The sequence below is a fragment of the Trichosurus vulpecula genome, chromosome 6 (assembly GCF_011100635.1).
Source record: "Trichosurus vulpecula isolate mTriVul1 chromosome 6, mTriVul1.pri, whole genome shotgun sequence".
Taxonomy (NCBI): domain Eukaryota; kingdom Metazoa; phylum Chordata; class Mammalia; order Diprotodontia; family Phalangeridae; genus Trichosurus; species Trichosurus vulpecula.
In genome coordinates this window covers 75,087,145-75,113,765 of record NC_050578.1, presented here as the reverse complement: position 1 = coordinate 75,113,765, position 26,621 = coordinate 75,087,145, and the positions used below count along the sequence as shown (strand labels likewise).

Below are 26,621 nucleotides of genomic sequence, written 5' to 3'. Positions count from 1 at the left end.
TTTAAGTAAAGATTAAGTAAAAAGTAAATTGTGTTAAACTGTTCTCCCTGGTTTTTTGTTTGTTTTCACCATAGGTCATTATGTAAGTAATGTATTTACAAGAGCAAGAAATAAAAAAGGGGAATAGACCTGAGATTATCTAGCCTAAATTACATATTGCTCTATTTTTAGAGAATTGAGATTCAAAATTAGCTGTTCTAAGAATTATAAAAGTCCTTTATTTACATTCTTAAAGTAATTTGTGCAACAGCAATTAATAAAAATAACTGACATTGACATAGCACTTTAGAGTTGGCAGAGTGCTTTGGGTACATTATGTTGTGCCTTACAGTAACTTTGAGAAATAAAATTTACAGATATTATTATTATTGTTGCTGTTTTACATGCGAGGAAACTAAGGCTTATTGTCATACAACTTAATATGTGTCAGAGATGAAATGGGAACCCACGTCTGCTGCCTAATTCAGAATGTAACCCTCTGGTCACTATTGTGACATCAACCAGAGTGCAGCTGTGAAATGTGTGACTAAAGTTCTCATGGTGGAGTAGATGCAGCATCTGACCGTCATCTGATGACTCAAGTGACCCAGGGTTGCTGTGCTCCTTAACCTTGCTGCAGAACCTTGCGTATGTCACCCAAGGGTAACTTCACCATACCTGTCAAGTAATGGAATTCAGATAAGTGATGTGAGATTCCTTCCAGCTCTAATACTTGTTGGTTTGTACAATACAAACCAAAGCAATAGTAGATAACTTTAGAAGGGATGAAAAAGCTTTTTAAGAATATCATCCTTGAGATTGGCCTTCATTAGCTGAAGTGAAGGACAGTAAGAAGAGATTTTTATCACTGAATTCAGAATCTGACAGAATTACCAAGTCAGTAACAGATCAGGCAAAATCAGATTTTGTATTCTGGACAGGTGGTGGCAGCATTCCATGATTCTGTAGATAATAGATTTATAGTATTTGTTTAGCATTTTGAATTATTTTAGTTGGAAATTTACACTGTAGACCTTGTGCTTCCAAATACATTCTTCTGGCATTGAGGTGTAGAATAACGTTCATTTTAAAAATAAGAATCCAACACACTTACTACAAGTTACCTTTTAATGTAGAAAAACAGTGAAGAAATAATAGATTTAAAAATCAACTCATCTTCCCTTTTTTTCTTTTCCCAGTCCTGCAGAGATTTTTCTGTGGCTCAGATTACGAAGGAAAAAATTCTTTGGCATTTAAAAAAACTGTGATGATGTCGAATTGAAGTATTTTTTTTTTTTTAGCAATTTTCTCCCCAGTGGGTGCTCTCGGCACTGTAACTCATATCTGGAAAATTTGCTTTAAAAAATTTACCTACTTAAGGGGAAAATAATGCAAATTATTGAAGATTAATTTAATGAATCAAAACTGGCCACTTTTCATTAGTTTCAAAATTTAGACTGTGCATAAATTTTTCTGTGACCTTGGTGGTCAAGTATCATATATGATTTTCTTAACACAACTCATGCTATTAAGAAAAGTTTTGGGCATCATACATAGCTTTTCCTGCATTGATCATTGCTCTTAGAGTGAAGCTTATGTTTAATTTGCTATTTTTTTTCCTGAAGATTTCTTTCTTAAGGAAGGAAGTGATGGTCTGAAGTTCCTTTTAAAATGGACCTACTTCTTGAACTTAAAGATTTGTTTTCTTCTCAATTAAATTAACCGTATCTTTTAATTTAACTTAGTATCAGTGAAAATATGTATCAAATATGAAATGAAGAATTGCAATTTATAGAAATTTTAATTTTCTTATCAAGCATTTTATTATGAGTAATGCAAGGATCAACTGTTGCAAGGTAATGTCTATTGCAAGGTAATGTTTATCTTGTTAGTGTCCATCTGGTTTTTGTACAGAAACAGCCCAAGGGATGACAATTTTTCCTCACCATGTCCATTAAAAAGCATGTAATGCACCTGTCTATTGTCATCTAATGATTGGCTGCATTTAATAATTTAGCTTTTGAGAAAAGTTGTAAAGTAAGCCTGACTTGCCATTTATAAAATGAAGTTAGGACAATATTTTAGTATAGCTAAGTATAGTTGCATATAGTGGAACTGGAAAATGTCCTATAATTTGGTTTCGAGTATAAAGTGTATCTCAAGATCTGTGGGCTTTAATTGTTCCTGTTTCTTAAACTGGTTAAAATTGCGTAAATTTCTTTTGATGCATTAGTCTGTTATTTTTCCTCTTCTCTTTTGTTTTTTTAAGTGTAAGCAAATATTTTATTTAAATAGCTTGTGAAATCATAGTTTACCAAATGTATGTGAACATAATGAAACATTTTTAAGGCAAGTGGGCATATATAAGGAGATGACATAATCTAAAATGCCTATCACACAATTTTCTAATGAACTTGACTTATTTTATGTTGTGTGTATGTGGATACACTCCAGGATACAAGAACAATAGAATCCAAAAACTTAAAACAATGTGGTTTTTTTCTCAGTAGCATCAAAAACATTTTTTTTTTGCTTAGTACTTCAAGCACACTTTATGTTTAAACATCCATTGTGAAATAATCAGGGCAGTCCTAAAAATTTGCAGAATTTGAAATTTTTGAGACTTCTTCCAACTTTCACTGGAGCTTAAAGCAAAATCCATCAATAACCTAACTTTCTGTTTCCACAGTTTTTTTTTTCACAAATTTTCACTGTCTACTGAGTAATGATACAAATGGGGATATAAACCTGAATGGATGTCTGAGGAGGAATTGTACCTTTGGACTAGGAAGGTGTATCAGTAAGGCAGTAATCATAATACAGATGATAATTGTCAAAATGCCTACATGGTTCTGTATTGCAAAATATATGAGACTTTCCACATAGAAGGTAAAAGTAGTAAAGCATTTATTCAGACATCAGAAAACCAGATCCTCTAACCAATATGCCCAATCCATCACAGCAACAAAGAATTCGATACACGGTATCACAACGTGGAGCCTCGCCATCCCACAACTATCCTCCCCCTGCTGGAGCCTTCCCAGAAATACACCCAAGCAACCATGTCTGCTCTGTGGCTCAGTTCTAATTGTCACAACTGCTGTCTCAGCATTTCCTGTGACACAATTTCCGTTTCCTCTCAGGAAGCTCCTCCCACCACATGTGTCTTAGGCTCCCTGTGGTGTAAGCAGGTCACATGACTTATTAATGGGTGGGAAAGATCTTCAAATCTAAATTGCTACTATAGAAAGCCTCGTGAAAGCAGCAAAGAAGCCTCACTTAATGTTTTCTTGTGGCTCAAAACTCCACAGTGCTTTACCATGGACATGTGCACTCATGTAATATGTGATAGACACATAGGTCCACACCTCATGGAATGTATCCTTAACCAGTAAGTGAAGGAAAATATATAATAAGACAGAACAGAAATGCAAATGTCTTTCTAGTACCTTCGCACAGTATAAAGGTGACTCTTGGTTCTTCAAGGCTGCTTGAGTGAAGCACTAGTGGTAACTGGCCCTACCAAATAGGAAAGATTTCAGAACAAGCAGACTGTTACTTATATGTTTCTTGACCAAGAACTACTGTTTGAATAGACTTATCGCAATAATAGTTTCTTAAGGCCACAGCCACTCTTAGAGAAACCTGCAGAGGGCAGGAAGGGTGGCTGATGTGTGTCAGTGGAAGGGGAGGAGCCGCTGTGGTTGTGAAAACAGATTTCTTCTTGAAGCATCAAAGTCACTTAATGTTATGTTGAAGTTTACGAAACAGCAGTTATTAATTACTCAAATGCATCTTCTGTTGGAAAGTTTACCATGGTCAGTTATTACTTTGTAAGTTAATGATCCTCCTAGACTAGATCTGTCATCTCAAACACATAAATGCCTTATCCTTCACAGCCCAGTGAGCTCCTTTTCACTCTGCACCTCGACTGCAGCCCCCTTCTAGTGCCTGTTGAAGATCTTTTTCTTTGTCAAAATCTGCTTAGGTCTTTCTTCTCCCTTTGCCTCTTCCTTGGGGGTGTATTTGCTGTCCGTCCATCTGTGTACTGTATAGGCAATTCGCATTCTTCCTCTTCTTGTTTTTTCTCTGTGGATTGTTAGGCTGATTTCTGATTGACTATAGAAATAAACTTTCTACAAGACTCAAGAGGAACCAAAACAGTGACGATTTCTCACCATATTCTTTGTGTAAGGTTCCTTTAATAATATATGGCTTCATTTATTGCCAGCATTTGGAGCCCCAGGATCTGCTGGCAGTTTTTATATCTAAAAATGCAGAGAAAGTTTTTTCATTAGAATTATGAAAGTCAGACTATAACGGTTTATATAGATCAAGTATGTGAATTTATATGTGAAGTAGCTGGCCAGGTGCTTTATATGTTTAAGATTATAGCTAAAGAGTTTGTGAAAAGAATGATTTATCCATTACATAAAAATTCAGAGGTTTTTCTTTCTTCAGTGAGCACCAAGTGCATTAGGTCACTAAGTTACCCTGATTTTAAGAAGTAGCATACTCAAACTGGGTTCCATGAAACTATCAGCTGTAACAGAGATTAATGTAACTAAATTTGAGAAATAGAGGGGTTTCTTTCTGAGTGACATTGGTTTATTGTGTTTTCTCCCCTATGACGAAACTTATATCTGTTCTCTTTGTTTACAGGCATTGGGATGCTTACTGTACAAGCTTTGCTTCTTCACTGTTCCCTTTGGTGAGAGTCAGGTTGCTATTTGTGATGGCAGTTTTACTATCCCTGACAATTCTCGTTATTCTCATAACATGCACTGCTTAATAAGTAAGTATCTGGATGAAGTATGACAACTGAAGACTTTCAGAAAAGCTGTTAAGAAACTTACCTTTAAAATATTTGGTAAATCTCCCTCCCAAGAGATAATGAATCTCATCTGCATGTTTTGTTCTGAATCTGTTATGTATGTACTTAGACTGACAGCAGTCTGCTGCTAAAATCAGGGTGCACTTGGACAAGCTGCCCTGGGCAAGTTTTTTTTACAGGATATTTCTCTCCTATATCACTTGGCATCATTATGGATGGTTCAATAAAAATAATTCCCTCAATGCTGGGCTTTATTTTGCTTCAGATAGTTCTTTTAAAAAATTCATTAACTAAGGTGAACAGAGTTCTTTGTTATTCTATATTTATATTGAGTAAAAGTTTATTTAACTGGTAGGTTAGGGAATGCCATAAAGAAAGTGTCACTGGATTTTAGAAAAGCATTTGACAATGTTCCGTGTTAAGAACAATAGAAATGTGGGCTGGATGAAAGGTGAATTTATAATTTGCTGAATGATCACACTAAAAGTGATGATCAATGGAGTCATATCAACCTGGAGGGGAGGGCTTTAGTGGAATGTCCCATAACTCTTTTACCCAACATTTTTATCAGTAACTTTTATAAAGACATAGAGGAAATGCTAATCAGATTCACAGATGACGTGAAGCTAGGAGGGACAGTTGTCACATCGGTTGACAGAATCGAGTTCTTAAAAAGATTTGGACTATCATCCAAATATAATAAATGGCCTCTGGTAGGGATTAATGTCATAAGTTACAGTTGGGTTAAAAAAAACAAGTGTACATAAAAAGGGAAGAAACATGTGGCTAGGCAACAGTGGATGAGAAAAAGACCTAAGATTCAGTGATACGAAAGTTCTCTATGAAGCAAGAGGAATGGCCTAGCTGTCAGAGAAACTTAGTGCATCTTAGGGCTGCATTAACAAAAACAAGGTATCCAGATCACTGGAGGCTTGGATTCCCACTGTCCTTTTCTCTGGTCAGACCATTCAGTTTTTGGCACAACATTTTAGGAAGGACATCGACGTACTGGAGTGCATCTAGAAAAGGATGATTAGGAAAGTGAGGGGAATTGAAACCATGTTGTACAAAGACCAGCTAAAAGGGGGATTATAGGAATATAAGTGTGCTAACTAGCCTTAAGGACCCTCCTTCTCTGTATCTGTGAACACTAGAAGGATTTGGCGAGGGCAGTTGTATACAAGGATGTTTAAAGTTTTTTTGTACTTTAAATTCAACAGATATTAATTAGGTGCCTGCTCTGTGCAAGATACAGCTTCTGGGGATGCAAAAACAAAAGAGAATAAACTTAATTAAAACTTAAATGTTTCTTAGATGAAATATTTATAGAGATGATTTTGAGGGGCAGTTAGATGGTACAGTGATTAGAGCACTGGCCCTGGAAGTCAGGAGGACCTGAGTTCAAATGAGGCCTCAGACACTTAACATACCTACTAGCTGTGTGACCTTGGGCAAGTCACTTAACCCCAATTGCCCTGCCTTCCCCCTTCCAAAAAAAAAAAAGAAAAGAGATGATTTCGAAGTATGGGTTGTTTTGAAGGAGAGAGAGAGAGACTCTGAACAGCATTGGTCGGGGGCAGGGGGTGAGGGTGGAGAGGATAAAGGAAAAATGGAATCCAGAGGGTTAGGCAGATATATTGGGTAGAAGTTACAGAGAGCCATCTTCCTGTCCAAAAGTAAAATTGGCTTGGGAGGTAATGGTTCTCTTACCTGAGCAGGGCCCCCCATGACAATTGTCTGACAAGACTTGTATGCTCCTTCTGTTTGCCGTAGGCAATTTCTGATCATTGAAACTGCTTCGGCTTGCCTTCTGTGTCTTTGCAATTTTGCTATCTTCCCTTCTTTTATTTCTGTTTATGTTGCTTACCCTGAACTTTTTGACTTGGCCTTTTATGAACTTTCCCAGCCAGTGGAAGGATCTCTCCTAGTCTTATGAAATCTTGTGTGTTTGGGGATTTTAGCTGTTTTTGTTAGTGATAAGTCCGCAGAGCTTCTTTCTTTCATGCTCTCCTTCTCCACCTTGTATTTGACCCCATTCTTTGTGCTCAAGAGTTATACAGGACTGGATAACTAAGTGACTGGTAAAACTTTCATGAATATTGCTCCATTGATTTATTCTTAGATATGAGTGTAACAAAATAAACACCTGCTTTTGGGGACAAATGAATTGTTTAAATACTCTTAGTGATGTTCATGTGTATAGTTAAAGCTGCATTTCGAACTTGAAAAAATTACTATATATTAACATTGAGTTGTATTTTCACTCATGTAGTTGAACTAATTATATGTTTATATTTAATAAAAAGGAAAGAGGTTTACATTTTTTCCTATGAAAAGTCATCGATCTACTTCCAGCATAACACACTCTTTGGTTGACTTTTACAGGGTATATGCTTGAACCAGATCAAGACCATAGGCCTGATATTTTCCAAGTGTCCTATTTTGCTTTTAAATTTGCCAAAAAGGATTGTCCAGTTTCTAACATCAATGTAAGTAGTTTTTAAAAGCTTAATTCTTATCCTATAGTAATCTTTTTTTTTCAGAGTATTTACTTGTTAAATGTTGTGAAAGTATGACTATTATTACTCCAGTTGGTCAACAAGTAAATGCTTAAGTACTCGATGTATGCTAAACACTGTTAAGTGCTGGGAGTTCAAAGAAAAAGTGTCAACACTCCTTGCCTTCAAGATAACATTTAAATAATGACATAGACACATTGGACATAGAAAACAGATGAAAGGTAATCTCTGAGGAGAAAGCACTGGCAGCCCGGGGAACTGAGGAAGACCTCTTGTGGAAGTGGGAGAGGATTCTTGAGGGAAACTGCAGAAGGAAAACCCTCTAGGCATGTACAGGGCAGTCCATACAGACTCCTGCAAGCGATGGAGGAGTGTGTTTGAGGAGTAGCAAGTAGGGCCAGTGGAGGTATATTGAGGGGAGTAAGTGCCAGAAGACTGGAAAGGTTATGAATAATTATCAGTGTTAGAAACCTCCCTCCTTGGTTCTTGTGGTAATGGGGGTCATGGGAGTTTGCCATTGAGTAGTGAGGGGGGTGTATCATGGACAAACCTGTTTGAAGAATTGTACCTCATGCCTCAGATGGGTTATTACCTTTATGGTCTAATAGTATCAAGAAAGTTAGAGTTGGAAGAGGGCTTTGAGATAATTCTGTCTAGCATTCTCATTTTACCTGTGAGGAAACTGAGAACTCGAGAGGCTGTGACTTGCGGAGGATCATTCAGATTATAAATAGTAGTCAGGATTTGAATCCAGATCCTTAAGATTCTAGAATCTTTGTTCTTTCTCTACCTAATGTTTATTCTTTTGAATGAATATTAAAAGAATTTGTGCTATTAGTCTCTCTAGACCTTAAAAGGATAACATTTTTAGAGGTTTTTTAGAGAGAAGTTTTATTAAGCTTACCCTGAATTGGCTTTAACTCTGTTTATCATGTGGTAGATGGTTTCAGACATCTTGTATTCTGTATAAAAACACTTAATTATAACTTGGTGAAAATAAGCTCAAACTTCATTATAAGGTATCTTTTGAATACTCCGCATATTGTCTTATTAATGCTCTTTTGTTGTACTTCATGTGTTAATGCTTTTGATGGTCTTTTATGTGTGTGATTTTTTTTCCTTACCTTATGATTACATTATCTGGCACAACTTATTTCCTCAGGTTGTGTGTTAGACTTCAATTCTAAGATCATACACTTATAACTGGAAGCAGATTTAGAGGCGCTCTGGCCCGGTATTCCAAACAGCCATCTGATAGAAAAGGATTCTGACGCTGAGAAAGTATGACTGTGCCCTGTGTCACCCATAGAATTGGCAGAGCAGGAATTTAAACCTAGAGTCTTAGCTAGAGGTGCACTGCATAAAGTGCCGGCCTCAGGTTGGGAACCTTCTTCAGGTCAGACTCTGGACGCTTCCTAGCTGTGCGACTAGACAAGTCCCTTCACCTCTGCTTGCCTCATTTTCCTCAGCTGTAAAATAGGGGTAAGAGAAGTGCCTGCCTCCCAGGGCTATTCTGAGGATCAGATAAGATGATGTGTTATTGATGTTCCTTCCATGCAAGCCTAGGACACTAAAGCACTAATGGAAGGGAGGGCCTTGGCCTCGTCACCTTCATGCCTCACTGGTGTGTCTCAGTGTTCCTGCTTTACTGGTTAGCCACCAGGGATAGCTTTTATTCACTTATATTTTGCCATGGAGAAATAGGTGGGAATGACTATGTCTGTTCCTCCCCCTGGCGCCCCACCCCATTCTGCAAGGAGGAAAATAAAATGATTGTTTTGTGATATAAAATTGAGGTTACCAAATTAGGGAATATGTAGATTAGGCATTCCATTTTCAGACCTTTATATAGCTATTCATTATCTTTTTTCTGTCTTTGTGTTGAAGCAGACATAATGTTGTTGTCCTCTACCTATTTTTGGAGAACTCTTTGGGAATAGAGCACAAAGAAAGTATTTGTGTATGCTGGGAGAGTGGGCTAGAGGCTTGGCCAGACTTATATGTGTAAGTAATGTGCAGGCATCCGAAGTTAAGATGAAGGTGCTGTAATGGATATAGGCTTTAAAAATTAAAATATTCTTGTGTGATTTAAAAATAGATAAACTTTATGTAATTAAAACAAAGATGAAAATAAAATGCTTCTCTTCTTTTCTTCAAGAATTCTTCTCTTCCTTCATCTCTTCCTGAACCTTTGACTGCTAGTGAGGCAGCTGCTAGGAAAAACCAAATAAAAGCCAGGTAAGCAAAGCTAATAGTTTTTGCCGCTCCTAATACTCATCCTAATGACTCCAGTACTCTTTCATTCAGGTGTCATTTCTCTTAAAATATTGTATTCTTTAGAGATGGGGTAGTCACTTTAGTCAGCAGGCAGAAAATAAACTTTGATGTTGAATTAAATGTTTGACATCAATCCGTTTTGAAATTATCAATCCCTGAAATAAAGAAGTCCTTGTTTATTATTAGTAGTTGTACAATGAGCTCTTTAAAAGGTCTTCTGATACTTTAATCACATGTGAGAGCCAGCTTGGAACTCAGATTCCTTCTTTGTCACTTTTTTAAAGTACATAACTGGTAAACAAATTTTCAGTTAGGTTTTTTTTTTCCTTTAAGGGAAGGAAGTGTTTATGAGATATTTTTAAAGGACAGCAATCTTGTACATAACTACTAAAACTGTACTGAACCATTAACATAGTCATCCTTTAAGTAAAATGGGACAAAGATATAAAGTAATATCTTGACCTTATTTTTTTCATGATTATTTTTACTTCAAGGATATCGTATAGCTAAGGACATGTATCTGCTAATGACAGTCTTTTCACTTTGTCTTTTTTGGCCTTTGGAGGTTAATAATACTATTCATCCTTTAGATAGCCTGGACAAGTATGAAGTGTTCATGTGGATTTTTTGGGAATGTTATCTTTGTAGAGTAGTACATTAAAAAAAATTGAAATTACACTGTTTGGCACAGGATTGTATTGATGTTATTTTTTCCCCATTTCTTTTCAGTTTATTTTAATAGAAATTTGTAAGATGTGTTAGGTGCTATGAAAGATGGAAAATGTTATTATAAGCTCTTGAAGGGCAAGGACTATCCAGTAAGGGTATAAGAAGCAATATAAGTTAGAGTGTGATAAGTGAATAGAGAGAGTTCAACACAGAGAATTGATAGATTGGGGAGGAAAGAGCACGTCTAGATAGAAGAATCTGGGAAGACTTTTTCAAGGATGTAGCACTTGAGGTAGTTGTTTAACTAGGCAAGGAGATGGATGTTTGCAGCCTCTTCCAGATGAAAATAACAGCCTGTGGGAATGCATGGGATGTTGGAGAATGAGGTGAGATTGGGGAGTTTGGTTGGAATGCAGGGGGAAGAATGTGAAGTAATAATAAGCCTTTAAAGGGAAATGAGAGCCAAATGTGGAGGATCTGATTGCCAGGATAAGGAGCTTATATTTTATCTAGTGGGCAGTGAGGAACCCCTGAATGTCTTTGAGCAAAGGAAGGACATGATCATTATTTTTTTTAAATTTAATTTATTTAATATTTTGAGTTTTCAGCATTAATTTTCACAAGAGTTTGAATTGCAAATTTTCTCCCCGTTTCTACCCTCTCCCCCGCTCCAAGATGGCATATATTCTGGTGGCCCTGTTCCCCAGTCAGCCCTCCCTTCTGTCACCCCACTGCCTCCCATCCCCTTTTCCCTTACTTTCTAGTAGGGCAAGATAAAATTCTACGCCCCATTGCCTGTGTATCTTATTTTCTAGTTGCATGCAAAAACTTTTTTTTTGTTTTTGAACATCTGTTTTTAAAACTTTGAGTTCCAAATTCTCTCCCCTCTTCCCTCCCCACCCACCCTCCCTAAGAAGGCGAGCAATTCAACGTAGGCCACATGCGAATCATTATGTAAAACCCTTCCACAGTATTTACTTATGTTGTGAAAGACTATATTTTGCTCCTTCCTATCCTACCTCCCTTTATTCAGTTTTCTCCCTTGACTGTGTCCTTTTTCGAAAGTGATTGTTTTTGATTACCTCCTCCCCTATCTGCCCTCCCTTCTATTGTCCCACCTTTTTCATCTCCTTCCTCCTTCTTTCCTGTGGGGTAAGATACCCAATTAAGTGTGTAATTCCCTCCTCAGGTAGAATCTGATGAGAGCAAGATTCACTCATTCCCCCTCACCTGCCCACTCTTCCCTTTCTGCAGAACTGCTTTTTCTTGCCACTTTTATGTGAGATAATTTACCCCATTCTATCTCTCCCTTTCTCCCTCTCTCAATACATTCCTCTCTCATCCCTTAATTTGATTTGATTTTTTTTTTAGATATCATCCCTTCATATTGAACTCACCCTGTGCCCTCTGTCTATATGTGTGTGTGTGTGTGTGTGTGTGTGTGTGTGTGTGTGTGTGTGTGTATTCCCTTCAGCTACCCTAATACTGAGGTCTCATGAATTATACACATCATCTTTCCATGTAGGAATGCAAACAAAACAGTTCAACTTTAGTAAGCCCCTTGTGATTTCTCTTTCTTGATTACCTTTTCATGCTTCTCTTGATTCTTGTGTTTGAAAGTCAGATTTTCTGTTGAGCTCTGGTCTTTTCACTGAGAAAGCTGGAAAGTCCTCTATTTTATTGAAAATCTATGTTTTGCCTTGGAGCATGATACTCAGTTTTGCTGGGTAGGTGATTCTTGGTTTTAATCCTAGCTCCATTGACCTCCAGAATATCGTATTCCAAGCCCTTTGGTCCCTTAATGTAGAAGTTGCTAGATCTTGTGTTATTCTGATTGTGTTTCCACAATACTCAAATTGTTTCTTTCTCTCTGCTTGCAGTATTTCCTCCTTGATCTGGGAGCTCTGGAATTTGGCAACAATATTCCCAGGAGTTTTCTTTTTGGGATCTTTTTGAGGAGGCGATCTGTGGATTCCTTCAGTTTCTATTTTCCCCTCTTGCTCTAGAATATCAGGGCAGTTCTTGATAATTTCTTGAAAGATGATATCTAGGCTCTTTTTTTGATCATGGCTTTCAGGTAGTCCAATAATTTTTAAATTATCTCCCCTGGATCTATTTTCCAGGTCAATGGATTTTCCAATGAGTTATTTCTCATTGTCTTCCATTTTTTCATTCCTTTGGTTCTGTTTTATAATATCTTGACTTCTCATAAAGTCACTAGCTTCCACTTGCTCCATTCTCATTTTTAAGGCAGTATTTTCTTCAGATCTTAAGCAGGCTCTGCGCTTCTGCCCAGATTCGCCACTTAATTCCTCCCACCAGGTGGGCCTGGGGCCCGAAGTAACTGCAGCTGTAGTTCTGTAGCTGCACTACCCCCCTTGCCCCTGGGTCTGTGGCCTGAACCACAAACTCCTTTCACTCTGTCCCAGCAGCTTTTCCCACTAACCTTCTCTGTTGTCTTTGATGTTTGTGGGTTGAGAAGTCTGGTAAGTGCCACAGGTCACTGATTCGGGGTGCTAGGGCCTGTTCCACCAGGCTCTTGGTCTGGTTGCTCCAGGCGCGGCTCACTCTGGGCTCTGCTCCACTCTGCTCCCAGTTCCGTGTGGTAGACCCTACCCCATGACCATCCAGGCAGTACTGGGCTGGAGTCCTGTTTCCCTCTGCTATTTTGTGCATTCTGCAGTTCTAGAATTTGTTCAGAGCCATTTTTTATAGGTTTTTGGAGGGAACCTGGGGGGGAGCTCATGCTAGTCCCTGGTTTCCAGCTGCCATCTTGGCTCCACCCCCCTTTGACTGGACATGATCATTATGATTAATAATAGGTCACATTTGTGTTCTTTATGGTTCACAAAGCAGTTGTTAACAAAAAACTCTGAAGTTTAAGTAGTGTAAATAGTAGGTAGTATCCTTGTTTTTATAGGTGGGAGAAATTCTAGTTTAAGCCAGAGTGACTGGAACAGGGTAATGCCCTTACCAGATAACGAAATGTAATGGCTTGGGGAATGAGATGAATTCCATTGAATTTTTGGAGAAGGCAAGAGAGGAAATGCTTGACAGGCATTTAGAAATTGGGGTTGTAATTCAGGGGAGAGGCTATAGTGGGAGGGGAATAAAAGGCCATTAGGGAATTATCTACATAATTTAGTAAAAAAAGTCAAGATGATGGTTAGAAACATTGCCTTGGATGACATCACTAAGGAAGAAAATTCAAAGAAAATGCATTTGGAGAAATCCACTCTTGGGAGACAGGACTCAGTGCCCAGGATGGCTCTGAAAAAAGGCATTTTCTTTTTTTTTAAAATATGAATTAATATTGAATACTTAGACATATATAAACTAGGGCAGAAAAGGAAAGTAGCTAAGTGATGCAGTGGAGAGAGAGCTGGGCCTGGAGAGTTAAGAAGACTCATCTTTCTGAGTTCAAATCTGGCCTCAGACACTTCTAGTTGTGTGACCCTGGGCAAGTCACTTAACCCTGTTTGTCTCACTTTCTTCTGTAAAAATGATCTGGAGAAGGAAATGGCAAACTACTCCAACATCTTTGGCAAGAAAACCCCAAATCAAGTCTCAGTCAGACATGACTGAAGCAACTCAACAACAAACAACAACAGAAAAAGAGGATGTTTGGGAAACCCCGAATCTCTGTTGCATATAGCTAACCTCTGAACTTCTCTTTTGGACATTTAAGTATGCCTCAGTGATTCTCTGTGGTCTCCTTTTCTCTCACTGTCTCCTTCTCTTGCCCCTTTCTTTTCATCATTTCCCAGCCCTAATCTCTCTCCTGACCTCGAGTCTGGCATCTCCAGGTGTCTGTTGGATATCTTGCCATCAGATGTTCCATAGACATCTAACACTCATCATGTCCAGAACTCTCAAACTCTCTACCTCTTACTATGTAGAGGGCCCACCATCCTCCGTATCACCCAGGCTCTCAACCTAAGTGTCATTCTCAATTACTCCACAGTCCTCACCCCATATATCCAATCTGTGGCCAAGTGTGGTTGCTCCTTTCCACCATCTCTTGTCTTAGTCCCTTTCTCTCCTCTGACACAGCTGCCCCTCAATAGAGGCCTTTGTCAGCTCATAACACCTGGACTCTGAAAATAACTTTCTCCTTCTGCTTGATCTCTATGACTTCGTCAGTCCTCCACTCAGTTGGCAGTGATTTTCCTAAAGCACAGGTTTGACCTTATCTCCCTCCTATTCAGTAAACTACAGTGGCTCACTGTGACTTTGAGGATCAAATAGAAAAATTCTCTACTTGGCTTTTAAAGCCTTTCACAATCTAACCCCTTCTTTACCTTTGAACTTTAAAAAGCCCTTGCCTTTCTTATTACATTTTACTCACCTGCATGTGCTCTACAATCCAGTTATGCCAACTTTTTTGCTGTTACTAGCACTGGATGGTTTGTCCCCTGACTCACTGAATTTTCACTGGCTGTCCCCCATGCCTGGAATGCTTTTCCTCCTAACTTCTCTGGCTTTCTTCAAGACCTAGCTCAAATCTCCCTTAATGCTAGTACTTTGTCTCTGAAATTACCTGTAGTGTGCCCTGTATGTATCTTGAATGTAGACAGGTGATTGCATATTGTATGCCTCATTAGAATATGAGGTCCTCGAGGTCAGGGACTAGTTTTGCTTTTCTTTTGCATCCTCAGTGCTTAACATGTAGTAAGTACTTGTATCAACTTGTTGACTTACAGCATTGCATTTACATGCTATAGTTTTTCAGCCATTCTGCAGTTTGTTTCTAGTTCTTTGCTATCAAAAAGAGGTGATATAATTTTATGCTATGTTTTTCTTCCCAAAAAAGCATTTTTCAGTTCATAATTGAAAATTTTAAATTATCTCTGCCTAGTAGATCCAGACCTGAACTATCTTTCGTTTAGTTCACCCCACTCAAAAGAAACTGAGACCCATAATGTGAAAATCATTTGCCCAAAGTCTATTCAGTCATACTGAGTATGTGTTTGAGTTCTTACTCTGTGTAGGCCGTAGTGTGGAGGTGATACAGAGTTCCTGAAGGCTCTTCTGGGTACGCAAAAGCTGTAGCCGGCTGTGCTGCGCTGGAGCGGCTGTGAGAATGAGAAACAGCCTAGCCAAGCTCAGAAAACTGCAGTACCAGTAGTCTACTTTTGATTACAAATGTTTTGGCCTTGGCAGCTCTTTGCATAAAGAAAATTACCAAATGTTTTTCAGTCTGTGTCTCCTTTCAATTCTGAAGCAGTGGTGGAAAAGGGATATGAAGCTATTTGGAGGCCAGGGAGGGGTTCTTAGTTTTTTGTGTCACGGACCGTTTTAGTGTGATGAAGCCTATGAACGTCTTCTCAAAATAATGTTTTTTAAATGCATGAAATAAACTGCATAAGATTACATAGGAGACCACTTATGTTAAAATAGTTATCAAAATTTTTATTAAAAAAAAAACCCAAAAAGCAAGTTTGTGGATCCAAGGTTAAGAATCCCTGATCAAAATCATTGAGTAGATGTACCGTTAGAGGCAGGGTGACATAGTAGATTGTGTTATGCTTGAATTTCGAAATACCTCAGTTTGAAACCCACCTCTAACACTTACTGGCAGTTTGATCATTGACAATTTACCTAAACTGAGTCACATCAACTTTTTCTGTTAAATGTGGACATAATGGGGAAATGAATAAAAGGACAAACATTGACACAAATTTTGCTGTTTCTTAAGGGCATTTAACAAATAGAACCAGTTGCCAGGAGTAGACTGGAATGGGTTCGACTCACAAATCCTTGATTTCCTTATCACTCAAAGAAATATGGCAGCCAAGGGCAACGCTGGTTTTTAATATAATAAACTCATTTGGAAAATCTTGCCCCAAAAGATAATGCTAGTAATAGCTAGCATTTATGTATAATTTTAAGGTTGCCATATATGCCTTCTCATTGGATTCCCCTAACAGCCCTGGGAGATAAGTGCTGTTATTTTCCCCATAGAATAGATGAGGAACATGAGGGTGGCAAGGGTGAAGTGACTTGCCCAGTCAGTATTTATTATGTGCCAAGAACTGGACTGAGCTCTGGCCGTAGAAAGAAAAGATGAAGGAAGAGCAGGAAAGAGCTTGCAGACGTTGTCTGGGTGCTTTCCTTTCCCTCGTGTTTCTTTGACAGTCTCTCGGTTCTGTCTGTTAACACTTCCACATGTTTCTTGAGTTAGATCCTTTCTTTGCATTGCTTTTCTAGTTAAGTTAGACTAATGTGGACTCTCTAGTTTTTTTCATTCTGGTGTCTCCCTCCTCCGTTTGGGTGAATCTTGCTAAAATTCTGCTTTCATCATGTTACACGACTGCTCAAAAACCTCTAGTGGCCAACAGGATACAGGATACATTTCAAATTCCTGAAGCTTTTTTCCAGGCCCTGGCATAGCCTGGCAGTCCAGGTACCTGATTTTGGGAGACCTGTGTTCCAATTCAGCTCTTTCACTCCCCAGCTGGAGGCTGTGTCATGATCACTTCACTTCTGTGGCCCTCCTTTACCTTTTCTGTCATTTTAGGATGATAATTAGCATTATTCTGGGAAGCTCTAAAAGTCAAACACAAAGAAAATGCTTGGAAAGCTCTCAAGAATTTAAAATTTTAATTTCTTAATTTAAGTATTTAAATTTCAGTTATTGTTATTACTATGTTTCCGGTGTATCTCCCTCTTCTTCTTCTACATAAAACCTCTGTTCCCAGCCTGCTATACTTAATATCTCTGTTGGATGTTTTGCCTCTTCTCCTTTATTCCTTCACCCGTTATATTCTTCTATTTTCTTTCTATCAAAATTTTATCAGTCTTTTAGGGCCCATACTTTCATCCTTTTAACTTTCTAGAGCACACTATTTTTTTATTTTTTGCTACCTATTTCTTGTATTGTTTTGTAATTTATTGTGGCATGCGCCTATGTGTTTTGTATGCATGGAGTGTGTAAACTCATTAAGCATTGGGATTGATTGTGCCTTATACCCAGGGCACCTAGCATCGTACTCTAAGTACTGTGTGAATATTTGATTATTGATAATGTTTAAACACAATTAAGGGGTAATTATGCATAAACTTTTTTATGTGAAAGGATTGGGTTTCAATAATTTTGAAAATAAATCATGTATAAAGCTAGAATTATAAACAGATTTGTGTGTACAAAAAAAATTAAAATTCTGAGTCTCTTTCAGTCTATCTTATCTAAGAGAACGTTGTAAGAGCACCCTCTTGTGGTGTGTACAGATATTAAGGAAAAATTGAGATTGTCAGCTATTGTGCTTTACGCTCTAAGTAAAAGCTGTTTCTGTAATTTGAATTTAGGAAATCAAATCATACTTTAAATGCAGCTTCTTTCTTAAAGGAATCTTTTGCCGAAATTCTTTTTAAAAATGAGTATAATAACCCTTTAATTTTTGTTTTCTGTAAGTCAAGGTTTGTTTAAAGCCAGGTATATATGCTGTATATAGCCTTGATTTTTTTTTTAAAAAGGGAACTATTAAAATTAAAAGCAAAACTAATGCCAATATCTTTACATTCAGAAGCTTCTATCCTATTTTATAACATGTGTTTCACCACATATTATTCCAGCCATTTTACTACCTGCTTTAGGAGCCTAAAAATAGCGAAGAATGAAGGTTAGGACTAAAGTGGTCATCAGAAGTAGCATTGATAATTTCTGTAAACTTTTTCGTGTTGTTAATGAGGAAGATCTAAAGCCAAAAGTGCAAATGGCTTTGTAGTTCAGTCTGATGCAGTGTTGACATCTTATGTTTCAGTCACTCCAGGGCTGGGTCTTTCCTCTATTTCCTCTAACCTGTAGTCTTCAGAGCTGATTTTGGTATTGAGATTATGACCAACTCAGGACATCTCTCAATTTTAGGTACTTGAAACAATAAAAATGAAAAAAAGGAGAGTAGTAATAATTGAGAGTATTAGGAAAAGATTAACATCAAATTTGGCATTGAGCCTTGAAAGGAATTACCGGTTTTAAGAGGTAAAGGTGTAGAGGGAGTGTATTCCATGTATTGAAGACAGCCTGTGCAGAAGCACGGAGGTAGGAGGTAGGACGTGGAGGTCACAGGACAGCCAGAAAGGCCAGATTGTCAGGATTAAAGAATATAGGAAGGGGAGCCATATACAAGAATTCTGGAAGGGTATATGGAAGCCTGCGTTGTGGAGGTCTTTTTTTTTTTTTTTTTTTTTTTTTGTGGAGGTCTTTAAATGCCAGGTTGAAAAGTTTGTGTTTTGATTGTGGAGACATTGAGAGCTGTTAAGATTTTTGAACAGAGCAATTGAATGGTCAGACCTGTGTTTTTCAGATGTTAATTTTTCAGTAGGGATGCACATGGACTGGAAGCTGTCAAAATAGTCCATGTGAGATGTAATAGGGACCTGAACCATGGTGGTGTCTTTGGGTGGAGAGGGATGGAAACTAGATCGTGGAAGTCCTATTGAAAAGAATTGACAGATTGATTTGATATTAGAAGCAAGAGTCAAGGAAGAATCCAAAGTTGTAGAGCTGGTGACTAGAAGGAACATAGGTCTCAGATCCCTAGATTCAAATGAAATGAGTAGTCACTTACCCTACCCTATTGTTTCCTTGCCTAAGGTCATGCAGGGAGTGAGTACCGGAGGTGGGGTTTCAATGCACATCCGAATACTACACATTTAGCACTTTTCTACTGAACTGTACTGCTTCCCAGGGAGTGGCTGACTTCATTCCACAGCTTTGAGTGATTTGAACTCTACTTATTGCCTACAGTATTCTCCAGAAATGTTTTGATGAGCTAAGAATTCCACAAAAAATTACTGTTGAACAAAGATATTTATTAGATCATTCATTCTGGCTAACTGCTGGAAAGGTTCGTTCAAAAGTATCTGTACTCTTGGGAATTTTCAGAACTCGGCTGTCCATTTCCACAAGCATAGTACATATGGATCTTTACTTTCTACACATGCACAGAGAAATTCTTTAGGGAATGGTTTCTTGTTTTCTCAATCTAAGCTTAGCTAATGTTTCCCCTAAAGCTGTACTTGTACAGTTGTTTCTCATTGAATTGGGAGTCAGGAAACTAGTTGAAGCCCCAATTCTGCCACTTGCCAGCTTTACAACCCTGGATAAATAGCTGTTCTTTGTGCTTCATGTTTCTCTTTTGTAAAATGAGGATGATATTTGCACACTCCAGCAGAAAAAGGAACGTGTGGAGCATAATAGGGTTTAGAGAGGAAGATGATCTTTTCATTGGATTTACCACATTTGAGTTGCTGATGGCATATTAAGGTAGAGATGGGCAGCAGGTAGTTGATGGTACAAACCTGGGGTTCAGGAGAAAAATTAGTACTGGGTAGATCCCTGAGAAATGTGTCTCTTGAAATAATTGATGGACAGTGCATCTTGTTGGTTCACCTAGACTGGTTGTTGTGAACACTTTTCATTGCTATCTTTAGCACCAGATTGAAGTGGAATAAATAAATGCATGAATAACAAAACCAGTTTTTAAAAACCTGTGCTATTTGCCAAGTGCTGTATCAAGTGCTAGAAATACAAATAGAAAAAGCTAGACTGTCTCTGCCCTTAAGGAAAATCTAATTCCGAGAAACAACAAATCAAAGAAAATTGAGGTATAGGGTGGATAAAACACCCCAAAACCAAATCCAGGGCAGATGGCAAGTCCCAGGATAACTTATGATGTTTTGTTAGTAAGTCAGACAACAGTGCCAGGGATCTGCCAGAGGGTAGATGAGGGCAGATAGAACCGCCTAGTCTAATGTTCTGCCATCTCAACAGAAGGAGCAGAGCTGGTGACTCCATTCTCTCTAAGAGGTTGATAGGTTTTGGGCTCCCTGGCTGGGGGAGAAGGGATAAAAGAAGACAAGAGAGGAGGACATCTCTGGTGCTGGATGGGGAGTCTTCTTGCTGCCTGTCCATTCCTAATGGGTTCAGGAGGATAGGTTAGAGGGAAGTAAGGCTGCCCTTTTGGCTTCCTGTTTTACCTGTGGTTCTGACAGTTGGTCTAAAGGATGCAGATAACTTTAGTTTCCTTTATTTTATATTTCTACCAATTGAAACCCTGAAACAAGTGACCCTCCAGTTAGGTGGCCTTTGTGGTTGTCATGTGTGTTGTTAGTGGAATAATGTGTAAATATGTAATAATTTCGGTAGTCTTCAGTCACATTGTAATATATGAAATGAAATTTATTCTTCTCTTTTAGAATAACAGATACCATTGGACCAACAGAAACCTCAATTGCACCAAGACAGAGACCAAAGGCTAATTCAAGCACTGCCGCTCCTAGCGTGCTAGCGATTCAGAGCTCGGCCACACCAGTTAAAGTACCTGTTCCTGGTGAAATTGGTAACCAGCGGCTAAAAGGTATGTGGCTTTGAACAGTCAACTTTCTACCTATTTGAGTTTGGCCTATATGGAGATAGATTATTGGATTTCGCATCTTAAGCCAGATGTGAAGGATACTTTAAAAAGTGTGTCCAGATTATGAGCATTCTCATCTACTCAGGTTCATTAACTGATGTTAGGATAGTGACAGGGTCCAGAGTGGAGCTACCTGGCCAGAAGACTGGCCCCTTTCTCATCTCTGCCTAGGCCCCAGAGACTTGGCGAAAGAGATCACCCAGTGCCATAGGAATCATACTGGTTTCTAAGTGTTTGCAATAAAAAATTATTCCTTTTTAAAACTTAGCACAGTTCTTCGTAATCTATATGCTAGTCCATTGCCAAAGTGGGTAGTGAATGTCGTTTTATAGCCACTTGTGCATAATGTAACTTATTTTATTCTTACTCATTTAGGATAGTAGATGTAGTGCTACAGAGTGACCTAAGAGTTAGACTGGCGCTGAAGTATCCTTTTCCTCATTCAGTATAAATGGCACCAAACATTAGCAGCCTTCATCTTTCCCTTAGCTGTGTTGTCACCCTGTCACCATCCTTGACTTCTTCCCAGTGAGGAAAGTGGGAAAGGTAGGAAAAAGATGACATAGCTGTGGATATTATATAGTAGCCACAGCTACTACGAAGCATATTTACTGGCATTTTGTAAATGAAATAACTTTTGCCTTTTCAAAAACTATTTCTTATGCAGGCATTTGTTCCCATTAAAAGTATTAAGTTGTAGTTATATGAACATTGATATTTTTCTTTTCTTTGAGGGAAGTAGATAAAGGAAGGCAATTTAGAGGATCATGATTATTCTGTACCTAATAAAAGGAGATTTAAAAATATTTTGTCCTTTGGAGTGAGTTTTAAACGTTCCAGTAGCTTTCTGTGTGCAAATTATAAAGCTTGTCTTCCAAAGAGGATAACTGTGAGGTGGTACAATAGCAATTATCAGTTGGATTTCTGTTTATTTGAAACTGTACTTGAGTGTCTGTTGAGAGTAATTTAAGAAAAATATTTCTAGAGTATGAATTAGTATTTTTTAGCATAGTATTCTTTTGTTTTTTATAAACAGCAATTCCTGTTCTTTAATATGATTTTGATTATGTTACCAATGCTACATAATGAATTTCAGAACAAGCCTTTTAAAAAATACTTATGGAGTTGAATTTTCTCTTTCTTTTTTTTTTTTTTACTTTTTAAAATTTAATTTATTTACTATATTTAGTTTTCAGCATTGATTTTCACAAGAGTTTCAATTACAAATTTTCTCCCCATTTCTACCCTCCCACCCACTCGAAGATTGCATATATTCTGATTACCCCATTCTCCAGTCAGCCCTTCCTTCTGTCACCCCACTCCCCTCTCATCCCCTTTTCCCCTACTTTCGTGTAGGGCAAGATAAATTTCTATGCCCCATTGCCTGTGTATCTTATTTCCTAGTTGCATGCAAAAATTTTTTTTTTGTGAACATCTGTTTTTAAAACTTTGAGTTCCAGATTCTCTCCCCTCTTCCCTCCCCACCCACCCTCCCTAAGAAGGCAAGCAATTCAACGTAGACCACATGCGTATCATTATGTAAAACCCTTCCACAATATTCATGTTGTGAAATACTTATATTTTGCTCCTTCTTAACCTATGCCCCTTTATTCAATTTTCTCCCTTGATCCTGTCCCTTTTTGAAAGTGTTTGTTTTTGATTACCTCCTCCCCCTATCTGCCCTCCCTTCTATCGTTCCCCCTTTTTTATCATCTTCCTCCTTTCCTGTGGGGTAAGATACCCAATTGAATGTGTATGGTATTCCCTCCTCAGGTCGAATCTGATGACAGCAAGATTCACTCATTCCCCCTCACCTGACTTCTCTTCCCTTCCTGCAGAACTGCTTTTTCTTGCCACTTTTATGCGAGATAATTTACCCCATTCTATCTCTCCCTTTCTCCCTCTCTCAATATATTCCTCTCTCATCCCTTAATTTGATTTGATCTTTTTAGATACCATCCCTTCATATTCAACTCACCCTGTGCTCTCTGTCTATCTATCTATATCTATCTATATACACACACATATATATACATGTATACACACACACACACACACACACACACACACAGATGTATATTCCCTTCAGCTACCCTAATACTGAGGTCTCATGAATCATACACATCATCTTTCCATGTAGGCATGTAAGCAAAACAGTTCAACTTTAGTAAATCCCTTGTGATTTTTTTTCTTGTTCTTTTTCTTGATTACCTTTTCATGCTTCTGTTGATTCTTGTGTTTGAAAGTCAAATTTTCTATTCAGCTCTGGTCTTTTCACTGAGAAAGCTTGAAAGTCCTCTATGTTATTGAAAGTCCATATTTTACCTTGGAGCATGATACTCAGTTTTGCTGGGTAGGTGATTCTAGGTTTTAATCCTAGCTCCATTGACCTCCAGAATATCATATTCCAAGCCCTTTGGTCCCTTAATCTAGAAGCTGCTAGATCTTGTGTTATTCTGATTGTGTTTCCACAATACTCAAATTGTTTCTTTCTGTCTGCTTGCAGTATTTTCTCCTTGATCTGGGAGCTCTGGAATTTGGCAACAATATTCCTAGGAGTTTTCTTTTTGGGATCTTTTTCAGGAGGTGACTGGTGGATTCTTTCAATTTCTGTTTTCCCCTCTGGTTCTAGAATATCCGGGGAGTTCTCTTTGATAATTTCTTGAAAGATGATATCTAGGCTCTTTTTTTGATCATGGCTTCCAGGTAGTCCAATAATTTTTAAATTATCTCCCCTGGATCTGTTTTCCAGGTCAGTGGTTTTTCCAATGAAATACTTCAGTTGTCTTCTACTTTTTCATTGCTTTGGTTCTGTTTTATAATATCTTGATTTCTCATAAAGTCACTAGCTTCCACTTGCTCCATTCTCATTTTTAAGGCAGTATTTTCTTCAGCGGTCTTTTGGACCTCCTTTTCCATTTGGCTAATTCTGCCTTTCAAGGCATTCTTCTCCTCATTGGCTTTTTGGAGTTCTTTTGCCATTTGAGTTAGTCTATTTTTTAAGGTGTTGCTTTCTTTGGTATTTTTTGGGGTCTCCTTTAGCAAGTCATTGACTTGTTTTTATGGTTTTCTTGTATCCTTCTCATTTCTCTTCCCAATTTTTCCTCTACTTCTCTAACTTGCTTTTCCAAATCCTTTTTGAGCTCTTCCATGGCCTGAGACCAGTTCATGTTTTTCTTGGAGGCTTTTGATGTAGGCTCTTTGACTTTGTTGACTTCTTCTGGCTGTATGTTTTGGTCTTCTTTGTCACCAAAGAAGGATTCCAAAGTCTGAGTCTGAATCTGAATCCGTTTTTGCTGCCTGGCCATGTTCCCAGCCAACTACTTGACCCTTGAGTTTTTTGTCAGGGTATGACTGCTTGTAGAGTAGAGAGTACTTTGTTCCAAGCCTGAGGGGATGCGCTGTTGTTTTCAGAGCTATTTCTGCACAGCAAGCTCTGCCACACCAGCATTTCTCCTCCCCCAAGAACCACCAACCTGGACTGGACTCAGATCTTAAATAGGCTCTGCACTCCCACTCGGATCCGCCACTTAATTCCTCCCACTAGGTGGGCCTGGGGCCAGAAGCAACTGCAGCTGTAGTTCTGTAGCTGCACTACCCCCCTTGCCCCTGGGGATGTGGCCCGAACCACAAATTCCTTTCATTCTGTCCCAGCAGCTTTTCCCACTAACCTTCTCTGTTGTCTTTGATGTTTGTGGGTTGAGAAGTCTGGTAAGTGCCACAGGTCACTGATTCGGGGTGCTAGGGCCTGTTCCACCAGGCTCTTGGTCTGGTTGCTCCAGGCGCGGCTCACCCTGGGCTCTGCTCCACTCTGCTCCCAGCTCCGTGCGTGATAGACCTTACCCCGTGACCATCCAGGCTGTCCTGGGCTGGAGCCCTGCTTCCCTCTGCTCTTTTGTGGGTTCTGCAGTTCTAGAATTTGTTCAGAGCCATTTTTTATAGGTTTTTGGAGGGCCCTGGGCAGGGAGCTCACGCAAGTGCCTGCTTTCCAGCTGCCATCTTGGCTTCACCCCCCCCCCCCCTCCTTTTCTTCTTATCTAACAAAATGTTCCCTCTAACTTATTTTTAAAAAAGACTTTAGAAAATATACATTTACTCTAGAATCTTTGCACTTTTAAAATGTGCAACTTTATGTGTTAGAAATGATGAGTTGGGGTTTGGTTTATTAGTCTTTGCCTTTGTCCCTGAACCATAAGAAAGACTTTAGGAGTGTGAGATTGGGTCAGGAGGGCAGGAAACATTCTAAGCTCTGCTGGTAGCAGAGGCTTCCGTTCTGGAACACCCTCAGTGAGACCCTGTATCTTAGAAGAAGCCAGGACCCAGGCTGCCAGCCTGTGGAAGATTTCTTTTCTTCCTCCCCTCCTCTCCCCTCCTCTGCTACCCTCCCTTCCCCTCCCCTCTTGTCTTTTTTTTTCCTTTTTATTTTTGGGGGTGAAGAAGTTCAGTGGTTGCTGGGGTTGGAGAAAATCCTCAAAAGCTATTTTTGTGATCCAAGAATTTGAGACTCATTTATCTTTAGCCACCAAGAGGTCCTAACTAGGCATGTAGTTTGACAGTATGCAGGTGTGAAAATTATTTTTAAGAAAAATCGTTTCAAGAAAACAGTGTGTTTGAAGACAGCAGAGTCAAGTAGCGTCTCCATTGATGATCAGTCTTAGTTCTTGTGGAAGAAGTCTTTAATGGTAGCTACAATAAATGGGAGTTTAGGGGAAAGTAGATAAGGACAAGAATTGCACTGAATGAGGAGTGGAGGCAAGGTGGAGGGACTATGTACATTTGAAAGAAGTTAACAAACGCCTTTGGAAATATATTTTAGGAACATTGAAACTTGGAAACAGTCAAGAGATGGTGTTGCCTCAGGGTCAGCAGCCTCCGCAACAACATCGAGTATTGCAACAGTTACAGCAAGGTGACTGGAGATTGCAGCAGCTTCATCATGTGCATCATCCGTACCATTACCAGCAGCCCCAGCTATTTCAGGATGCTTATGTTCAGCAGGTAATAGACTTCTTATTGGAGGATTTTTCACTTGTATTGTGAAGGTGGTTTATTTTGTTCAGAATAGTAGGTGCCTGTCTAGTTGTTGGTCAGTAACCTCAGGGGAGTTATTTTAAAATGCAATCTGCAGTTGGTTTGCATTTCTTTGTATTTATTTTTAAAACTTATGCTGTATCAGAACAGTAATGTTCTGGGGTGAGAGACTTAATAAACATTTCTCCTACTCATAATTGTTCTGGTTTTGATAAAAAACCCTGCTTCATCTTGTTAGTAGAAATGTATCTTAGGAAACAGGAGGATGTGCTTCTGTTGGAGAGAAAATTAGCATGGTATGTGCATAGAAGCACCTTCTCATCCTCTGCTTTACTTAGCAGAACACTCAGATTGCTACTGAAAATAATAATACTATTTTGGTGGAGTTATAATAATTACTATCCAGAGCGTTTGAGAGCTGATTGTGTCTGGGAGACTGGATGTCTTAGTAATTCTTTTTCAGACTTCCCCACCCTGCTAGAAAAAGAGAAAGTCTCTGACTTGTGCCCATACGAACTGGAAATGGGCAGAATGACAAATGGCCCAGTGAACAGGCAGAGCATAGCGTTGGGGGTGTAGGAGGAAATGGGTTGGTGCTAGCGCAGATCATAACTTTTCTCTGGTGAGTTTACTTTTCAGTTGTGTGGGGAGAAAAAGGAGGGAAGTACTTTTAATGGCTTTGTTGGGTTCTAAGCCTGATTCAGGTTGGTCTGGTGGTTCCAGATTGGAATGAAATGAGACACTTGTTGATGAACAGCTAGCTTTTTTTTTTTAAAGGAAATTGACTTAATAGCATGGAAAATATTCCAAAAAGTCAATGATTTGAGCTTTATTCCCTAAACCCTTTAAGTCTCTAGGATGGCTTCATTGTGTTACAGGGAAAAATTAGTCTAG

The 26,621-nt window shown here is 38.7% G+C and overlaps 1 protein-coding gene across 3 annotated transcripts in view; it reads left to right on the top strand.

The window, feature by feature from the left end:
- The window catches only part of BMP2K (BMP2 inducible kinase), a 121,482-nt gene that overhangs the window by 61,336 nt on the left and 33,525 nt on the right, over window positions 1–26,621 (top strand). For all 3 annotated transcript variants that reach the window (XM_036762794.1, XM_036762795.1, XM_036762793.1), the window contains exons 7-11: window positions 4,642–4,774; window positions 7,199–7,302; window positions 9,491–9,570; window positions 20,479–20,639; window positions 25,513–25,694. In XM_036762794.1, the coding sequence (XP_036618689.1) occupies window positions 4,642–4,774; window positions 7,199–7,302; window positions 9,491–9,570; window positions 20,479–20,639; window positions 25,513–25,694 (660 nt within the window). The remainder of the gene's footprint in view (window positions 1–4,641; window positions 4,775–7,198; window positions 7,303–9,490; window positions 9,571–20,478; window positions 20,640–25,512; window positions 25,695–26,621) is intronic.